The sequence below is a fragment of the Glandiceps talaboti genome, chromosome 8 (assembly GCF_964340395.1).
Source record: "Glandiceps talaboti chromosome 8, keGlaTala1.1, whole genome shotgun sequence".
NCBI classification, from domain to species: Eukaryota; Metazoa; Hemichordata; class Enteropneusta; family Spengelidae; genus Glandiceps; species Glandiceps talaboti.
The window spans coordinates 2,079,890-2,090,000 of NC_135556.1; the positions used below are offsets into that span (position 1 = coordinate 2,079,890).

General features: G+C 34.7%; 1 protein-coding gene across 1 annotated transcript; it reads right to left on the reverse strand.

Annotated features, from left to right (window-relative positions):
• Nucleotides 1-3,549: 3,549 nt before the first annotated feature.
• LOC144438957 (uncharacterized) lies at nt 3,550-9,699 on the reverse strand. Its single transcript, XM_078128188.1, has 4 exons — nt 9,582-9,699; nt 7,948-8,349; nt 7,102-7,224; nt 3,550-4,800 (listed from the first exon to the last, which is right to left on the reverse strand). The coding sequence occupies exons 1-4, from the start codon at nt 9,688-9,690 to the stop codon at nt 4,538-4,540; spliced, it is 897 nt and encodes a 298-aa protein (XP_077984314.1). The 5' UTR covers nt 9,691-9,699; the 3' UTR covers nt 3,550-4,537.
• Nucleotides 9,700-10,111: the final 412 nt, after the last annotated feature.

Consider the following 10,111-nt stretch of genomic DNA (forward strand, 5'->3'; position numbering starts at 1 on the left):
ATACAGATATGATGCAAGTGTCTATATATTGGTTTTAGGGGACGGGCAACACACTTATCACATGATCTTTTCGATCCAAGTCCAAGGTCATAGTCTAATATTACAAGGACATCGCAATATTTTCATTTTTTTAATCGAAACATTCACATGTATTTTCCCTAACTACCACCTAGACATAGTGTAAGCCTGCAAATCGGTCTCAAATAGTAAATTATATAATCTTTCAGAAAATTTGTAGCAAAAGCATATTTTGGCTTTTGCTTCGTGACAAAATTCTGTTCCCAAGACAGCTGGTATCGAGATCTGTGATTATACCAAAATATGTAAGTACTGAATATCTAATGGTCCCGAAGTGCTATAGATATGATGGAAGTGTCCATATATAGGTTTTAGAGGACGGGCAACACACTTATCACATGATCTTTTCGATCCAAGGTCAAGGTCATAGTCTAATTACGAAGTCACTTCAATTTTTCACTTTTATCGAACACCCACATAAGATTTTTGGCTATAAACTATTTATCTGTTATTGTTTTTTAATTCCTTGCCGTCTTACATTTTTTTTTATTCTGAGCAGCAGCGAACCAATTTGTTTGTCTATTTAATATACATATACATAATACTAGTATACATAATATACAAAACAAAAACCAAAAACAAACTATTGCAGACATCAGATAGCAAATTATATAGTCTGTCATAAATTTTGTAGCAAAGGCATATTTAAGGTTAGTTTACTATGGGATAAGGGAATTGTCTAGAAACAGTTCTGGTAAGGAATGCCGCCTTTATTAACATTTAAACAAAAATTCCTACAGATCACACAGAATTTAAGGTTTATATAGATAGGTGTTCTTACATTCCATACATATTGGGGTGAAATTGATATTGACCTTCATTTGATTGGTTATGTAATTTGCAGTCAGGATCCTACATTTGACTCAAGCTCGGTGTATATTTCATTCCCGATACTTACTTACTTACTTACTTACTTACAAAAGTTTGTAACAGGACTAAAGTCGAGATACATAATTATGCAATAAACGAAAATGGTGTATATCTCAAGGTCTCAAAGCTCTACTGGCAACTCACTGATACATACGGTTTTAGATAAAAGGTGATCATATCGCATTTTGAGGTTTTAAATATTGTTAAAGTTTTTTTGACAATGCTTCTCCTGTTGTTGCTTCTAGATAGTATATGTGGTGTTCATCGATTTTAGTCTATTAAAGGACGTTGTTTTCATATTTTATTTCTTTCTACAGATATTTCAGACGGATTATGCACGAGAAATTATTCATATTTCTGATTAGTTACAGTTTTTATTTTTGTTGAGGACTTTTGTGTGGGAATGAATGCCAACCCTTTACCAAGTGATTTTATTTTATATTAAAGCTATTTCATTATTGGTAAGACGACATCTTATTTACAATTTGGATATTCATGGTAGAGATTAAGTTGTCAGTATTTTCAAATTCCTTTGTATTCAACTTTCACATCGACTGTTTTGGCAAACAAATACTTAACACCTTGTAAAGAAAGCACAACAGCGTCTTTATTTTCTGAGACGTTTAAAGGTACATCGGTACAGAATTACCATCCGTACAATCCTTCCAGACCCATTCGCAAAGCTACATCCACCATTAAGGATTCCAGTCATCCGGAACATACATTTTTTTGAACTGTTACCCTCGGGTTGGTGATACAGGAGTATTAAAATGAAATCAGAACGTTTTAGAAAGAGCTTTTATCCATCTGTGATTCGCATTTTAAACCAGTACTAGGATATTTTACCATTTGTTTTAGTTTCATGTTATTTGTCTCTGCATTTGTATCTTTAGAGTCATATGTATTTTAAATCGTTTGATGTAATTAATTTTATCTCTTGCTTTTATATTTCACTTGAATTTTCTTTCCAATGTTTTATTCGATTATTGTTTTCTTTCTAATCTTTAGTTTTCAATTTGATTTACCTATTTTTATGAGTGAACGTGGAAAGCCAATTTCCAATTTTGCAATAAAGTTATATATTATTCTATTATATTATTATTAAGGTTTCGAGACTGCTGTTTTATAATATGATTATTGTTCCGCCTACTAATTACTGTACCTGCCAATCGAACATACTTGTACAAAATGACTTTCCCTCAAAGACGACAAGGCCGATCGGCCTGAAATTTGCTGTGTGGCATCTTGGCTACATGGTCCACAAAAGTTCTTAACAGATTTTTTATTTGATTAATTATTATGCAAATGATTTGAAATTCGAAATTGAATCCAAGATGGCCGCCAGACCATGTGACCGATTGGCTTTGTTTTACAATAACAAAATACCAATTTTCGTGTTTTACCCATGTGCCAAATTTCAAGTCATTTGGTGCAAGCATGTTTGATTGGCAGGCACTTTTACTAGGCGGATAGACAAAGCACCTTCAACTATTCACAAACACGAAACAAAACACGATCGCGAGGGGGCGGGCTTCGATATACACTCTCTTCCCACATTGCTGTAGGCGTGGTGATGGCACGGACTGTACTTGTACAATGACAGGTCAAAATGAACATAAGACTATTTTGATTTCATTTTTTGTGTAGTGTAGCTATGATATTCACAATTAATGTATCTGTATTGACTCGTAAACGGAACTGAATGTGTAAGGTTCTCTCATCTTGAACTGAATGTAGTGATATCAGACAAGTGTAACTTTAAATGTCTTCTCGGTATAAACACAGACAAGAAAGAACTTACTTGTTTGTGGTATAAATGATAACATAGAGGAAAGGGAATATGGTAGTTTTTTATTGCGAGTATAAAACTAAGAATACACTAAAGATTGACAAAGCTATTACATCAGCTAAGGGTCGATAGCTTAGTAGTGTAAGTATTTCCCATGTTGATAATATAAGTACCATGTCGACAGTCAAATCGAAATTACATGATTTCAAATTTCAAAACATTCCATTCACATAACACTAGGTAATATGTTACTTCTGCTTTCTTTAAAAACGGACAAAAATAATTTTGAATCACATTTTGAATGAAATTGGTAGCTTTACGTTCAAATTACAATATGATGCAATGATAGCTATTGGTTGACAATGTCGATGTCAATGTAGGAGGTGTTATACCTGGCTAAATTACAATAATATCATTTCATAGATTCATAACAGGTTATTTAAAGTATAATTGAATTCAGGGATGTAAATTAATATGATAAATATATAATTGGAAAGTCGACATTAAAAATGTTACACTTTAACTTTTAGACGTGCAATGGTGATAGTTGTATGTATTGAGTAAAAAGACACTTGGGTGGCCCTGATATACTAATAGCCTGTATTATTTTAGCCATAAACTCACCCATAAAGACATACATGTATAAAAACCATATTATCTACAAATTGACAGCATACCTTAAACTCAATCGACTATTACAATGCGTTATAACCTGGTATTATAAATGTCAGTGTCTCTCTCTCTCTGTCACACACACACACACACACACACACACACACACACACCCACACACACACACACACACACACACACACACACACACACACGCGCGCGCGCGCACATTGACATATGGAGCAGACAAGCAGACAGGCAAACTGACTGATAGAAAGACAGACACAGACAGACAGACAGACAGACAGACAGACAGACAGACAGACAGACAGACAGACAGACAGACAGACAGACAGACATCTTTATGGCATAACTAATCTAACTACCAGCACAATGACATCGTAGTACCTTAGATAATATAACAGCGGTCTTGATAGAACTAAAGAACAATTCCTTTATTATATGATAACGTCATTAAATCTAATTGAGGAGTGGGAGGAGGAGGAGGAGGAGGAGGAACAATTTGTTTTACCATGTTTGATCGCTGCATCTTCGTTTATACATGTGTTGAGTGTTGGCCACGACGACAATTGCACAACTGGGTGACTAAGATATAATCAAACTTTCTCCATGATTGCAATCTGATTTCGACTACCAAATACATCTGTACAAACTCGGCAATACACATAGTAATAATCTATTAATATTTTCAAATTGAAGTTTGTGCACCTATTTTACGATTTTACTAAATTTACCAGGCTAATTTGTATCTTTGTTTGAATCTAAATTTAAAATTAAGAGGCTATACCATTGAATTCACTGCTAGGTCAAAGGTCAAATTTCAACATCATTTCAGCCCAAATGTATTGTCAGAAATGTTCACAAAATGCTTGCAGCTGATTTGATTAAATTATGGTTAAATTCAATACATGTACACTCTTATGTAAATTTGTGTTTTGTTTTATGTATTCAACCATGATAGACTGATCCTAAAGCGTTATGGCTAAGGTATCATTTATTTTAACAGGAACAACATCTAGTTAGATCGACATGTACTCCTTTGCATAACCTCAATAAAAACAAAATTTAAAGAAAATTCTAAGTGCTTTGCATTACAGCTTGTTGTATAACTAAGTATAGAATCTATGCACTACCTGCTTACAAAATTAGTTCTCAAAATTTGCCATTTTATTGGGATTTTTGTGGAATAATGGCGTCGTGTTCTTCTGGAGGTGGATAGTTGCCTTGGGGTGGTGGATTTTCGGCGCCTTGGCCTGAATGTTGCATCGGTGTTCCCTGGGTCTGGTAGCCCGTTGTTGCAGTAGCTTTGGGTCTAGTTCTCCTTCGGCATACAACCCAGATGAAGCAGATGCAGACAATTAGAAGTACCAGCACAATGACGCCGACAACTATTGCAACAACTATTATCCAAATTTTAACGAAACCAACATCTGTTAAAATATAACAAGAGGAGTTGGCAACTTTATTACCTCAGCCAGCCAGCCAGCCAGCCAGCCAGCCAGCCAGACAGACAGACAGACAGACAGACAGACAGACAGAGACACATAGAGATTGGCAGAGTCACAGCGATGTGCGACAGAAGTACACATTAATCTACAGAGATGATGGATACCTGACACCTACGTTCAGTGTTTGTTCACTCTGAGTCGTTAATACTGTACATAACATTACTATGACTAGACCATAATAATACAGTAAAGGCATCAGACTGTACTTTCTTAATATTGATAATATTTTATCTTGAGAACTCGTCGTGCATATTACCAGCTGTACAGTCTTGTTTCATTATGTGCATTATTATTGTTTTTCATGTCTATGGTTCGTGTATATTGTTTGCAAAACTGTAGTAAAAACCTAAGTTGAGGACAAAGCACCCTGCTAAAAGATGGTGAATATAGAGACCAGTCTTGTCAGATTTGTGACCGTTAACTTAAAACAAATGAATGTACCAGCCAAAGACAATGTATACGATATTATATTACATGTGATCAAGAAGCATAAAATGATGTGTCTTTTGTGACAAGACACACACGTTCTACTATATAATACAATTCCCTGTAATTGTTTTAAAGAGCCAGTCCCAATTCTGTTTAGATTAAGTTTGGTAAAAAATACAGGTGTCTGGTAGATCTATTGGGATTAGATTAAGTTTGGTATAAAATACAGGTCTCTGGTAGATCTGTTGGGATTAGATTAAGTTTGGTATAAACTATGGGTGTTTGGTAGATCTATTGGGATTAGATTAAGTTTGGTATAAAATACAGGTCTCTGGTAGATCTGTTGGGATTAGATTAAGTTTGGTATAAACTATGGGTGTTTGGTAGATCTATTGGGATTAGATTAAGTTTGGTATAAAATACAGGTGTCTGGTAGATCTATTGGGATTAGATTAAGTTTGGTATAAAATACAGGTCTCTGGTAGATCTATTGGGATTAGATTAAGTTTGGTATAAAATACAGGTGTCTGGTAGATCTATTGGGATTAGATTAAGTTTGGTATAAACTATGGGTGTCTGGTAGATCTATTGGGATTAGATTAAGTTTGGTATAAAATACAGGTCTCTGGTAGATCTATTGGGATTAGATTAAGTTTGGTATAAAATACAGGTGTCTGGTAGATCTATTGGGATTAGATTAAGTTTGGTATAAAATACAGGTGTCTGGTAGATCTGTTGGGATTAGATTAAGTTTGGTATAAACTATGGGTGTTTGGTAGATCTATTGGGATTAGATTAAGTTTGGTATAAAATACAGGTCTCTGGTAGATCTATTGGGATTAGATTAAGTTTGGTATAAACTATGGGTGTCTGGTAGATCTATTGGGATTAGATTAAGTTTGGTATAAAATACAGGTCTCTGGTAGATCTATTGGGATTAGATTAAGTTTGGTATAAAATACAGGTGTCTGGTAGATCTATTGGGATTAGATTAAGTTTGGTATAAAATACAGGTGTCTGGTAGATCTGTTGGGATTAGATTAAGTTTGGTATAAACTATGGGTGTTTGGTAGATCTATTGGGATTAGATTAAGTTTGGTATAAAATACAGGTGTCTGGTAGATCTGTTGGGATTAGATTAAGTTTGGTATAAACTATGGGTGTTTGGTAGATCTATTGGGATTAGATTAAGTTTGGTATAAAATACAGTTGTCTTTTAGATCTATTGGGATTAGATTAAGTTTGGTAAAAAATACAGGTGTCTGGTAGATCTGTTGGGATTAGATTAAGTTTGGTATAAACTATGGGTGTTTGGTAGATCTATTGGGATTAGATTAAGTTTGGTATAAAATACAGTTGTCTTTTAGATCTATTGGGATTAGATTAAGTTTGGTATAAAATACAGGTGTCTGGTAGATCTGTTGGGATTAGATTAAGTTTGGTATAAACTATGGGTGTTTGGTAGCTCTATTGGGATTAGATTAAGTTTGGTATAAAATACAGTTGTCTTTTAGATCTATTGGGATTAGATTAAGTTTGGTATAAAATACAGTTGTCTTTTAGATCTATTGGGATTGGATTAAGTTTGGTATAAAATACAGGTCTCTGGTAGATCTGTTGGGATTATATTAAGTTTGGTATAAAAAACAGTTGTCTAGTAGATCTATTAGTAAGGTTGTCAAGAACAAAAGTAATAATATCAAATCTTTATGGCCCACTAATAAGTTATAGACTAATACAAGAATCAGGGATTGAAACTCTGGCCTTTAGCCAACAATAAGAGAGTGTCTATACCTTTACATCCTCCGCCATCTCCTCTATCTTCATCTGATCCCATTGGACAGTTGTCTAGTCCGTCACATGCTAGACTAGTGTCAATGCATAAATCTGTTGTATCCTGGCATTTATAACATCCACCTAAAGGACAGTCACAAATTCTAGTTTCAGGTAAATCATTCACAACTAAACGCTTTTCAAATTGTTATTCGTTCGCAGCAGAATAAGTCAGTCTTGCCTTCTTCGGCCACATGAAAAAATGCCCATTCGCGACGTCCTTGTGTCTGTACTGTTATTAGCAGTTATTGTTGTTGTTGTTATTGTTGTTTGTTTGTTTACTGTTGATTCTGCTACTATTTTTGTAGTTGACCAATCAATTCCTTTGTCTATCTGTATGACTATGGACATACCTGATGTAATAACTACAAAAACTGGCAAGTGTTACTTTCACGAACAAATTCATGGTTTAAAACATGCAATAATACTTTGATATTACATTGTACAAATTCATGGTTTAAAACATGCAACAATACTTTGATATTACATTGTACAAATTCATGGTTTAAAACATGCAATAATACTTTGATATTACATTGTACAAATTCATGGTTTAAAACATGCAATAATACTTTGATATTACATTGTACAAATACATGGTTTAAAACATGCAATAATACTTTGATATTACATTGTACATGTATACAATACGTAGCTAGCTAGAGAGTGTGTTATAGTAGATGGGGAACCATAAAACATCAATGTGCAATGTAACTGTTTTCAGTACATTAGTGACGGTGACAAAAAAAATGGATAATATATCACTGAGGTGATTCAACTTTATCATATACACATGAATATACTTACCTTCGCTTTTTTTAAATGTGGAGAAGATGATTCGGAACTGAGCCGATGAGGAGGCGCCGTTCCTCGTCATGTGTAACGTCACACTGTTGGCCGTAGTCCTGATTGGTTGGGGTAATTCCGTGTCGTCACCTTTCTGGCATAGACCGTACTCTCCCGTCAACGAAGAGGCGTTGAGGGCGCTGCCATCAAATATTTCTAGTTTGTGGTCGTTACAATTTGCATCACCAGCTTTCAAAATAAACTTTTCGAAATACAGAAACAACATTTTGTTGGAATCAGCGGCGTTGATGGTTAACCGACAGTTGAAGGTGTCCGTGGATTGGTCTTCATACGCCTTTATACGACCACCTTTGCCAGTTATTAACTTTCCACAATCATTGATTAAATCCTCTGCCATAATATCTAAATACAAAATACAAAATAATAATTTATTTATTTAGGCCAAAGAAAATATATCTGGTTCTGGTCAGCGCGCGCGTGACCTGAATACCCTCACGTCGATCCTTTTTTCCCCGATAATTTTTGCTTTCCCGTTCCTTATTTATTCCTGATATCATGAGAACAAGCAGTTGAAATCTACCCTACATGCCAAGACTGCTTAAATACAAAGCCTAAACTGCTTCGAAGAAAAAGGAAGTTTTTCAAGAGATAAATATGATAGAACAGAGTATGTAAGTGTCAAAAAATGTGTATTTACTAATTTGCAAAAAAAAAAAAAAAAATAGGAAAAAAAATCGCGTCGTCGCACCATTTTAGAAAGTTTACCCTGAACAGAACCAGATTTTTTTTGCCTTACCTATGAACCAACATGTTACCCCTATTATAGGTTCATCGAAAAAAACGTAATTCTAATTATGAAACTAAGTAAAAGTCTACTATGGATTTGTACCACAAAACAACTCCGTGTGATCCTCGGCTTAGAACAACAGTTCTAGTCATACATACTAATTTATCATAAATTTTATAATCAACAGTAAAATGAAATTAAGTAATAATTTATATTCTTGTATAGTACAGAAATACGCTGCATGCGGTAATGCACAGTCCCTCTATGCCTATTGTTCTCTACACAATGGGTTTGACAGACTCGTCATACTGTCAGTATGTATGAATATGACACTGCAGTGCAGGCATTGTATGTGTCAAGGCCTGCACTCTGTATTCACAAACAAACCACGACTAAATACGTTCATTGCCAACATTCAAACAATGTCTATTGCTGATGCACCATAGATAGTTGAGGAGAAACTGTGAGAAACTGTACACTTTTAACCAACTTGATCACTGTCAATATGTTTACACTAAGCTGAGTAATTAGTATAGCTTGTCTATACATAACACGAAGATCGCATTAGCGTGATAGTTATTATATTAAATCCGTTTGTACAGGAAACAATTCACTGGTATATGAAACTATTTTGATACAATTCAATGTATCAGGATACTGCTTTGACGCTGTTAAATAATTACATTCAAACCAGTAAAGTAGTATTAAATGTTGACTGTGTATGTATTTACAAACACCTCAAACATGTACGCTACCACGCCCATGTCAATTTCAACATATTATATAGGTTTAAATTTACCTGAAATCAAATGATATTTAAAAATGATAATTGTATATATCAACTTACAATCATCCCACGAAGCAAGTCCAGTTGTAAACAGTTGAAGGAGAACGATTAGCAACATTGAAAAATTCTGCACGGCAACGACTGACAACATTTTTATGTGGGACGCCATCTTGATTGCTGAAAGTGATCGCATGATTGAGGTCAACTGAGTTTAATGGCATGGGGTCGCCAATTCACTTTCCCGTGGTTCTTGTGGGCATTCGATCAGTGCATTGATCGTCAGTGTAGCTATGTCTATGGGAAGTGTTGAGATGGTGTATTTTTTCAGTACTGGTAGAGTTAATTGCATATAATGATAGCGTCCTGAATCATGATACACTCGCTCTCTCACTTTTCGGACATGGTTATGTATTACCATCGGAATACGCTGAAAAACTGTAACATCAATTAGGGAGTCATCAGTGATTATGAAGGGGAGGGGCAGAGGAATATTATTGGCAAAGAATTGCATTCAGCACTGGTTTTTATTTGACCTTCTCCCCAAACGAACAAAAAAAACAACAAATAAACGTTCACATTTGCCTATATAC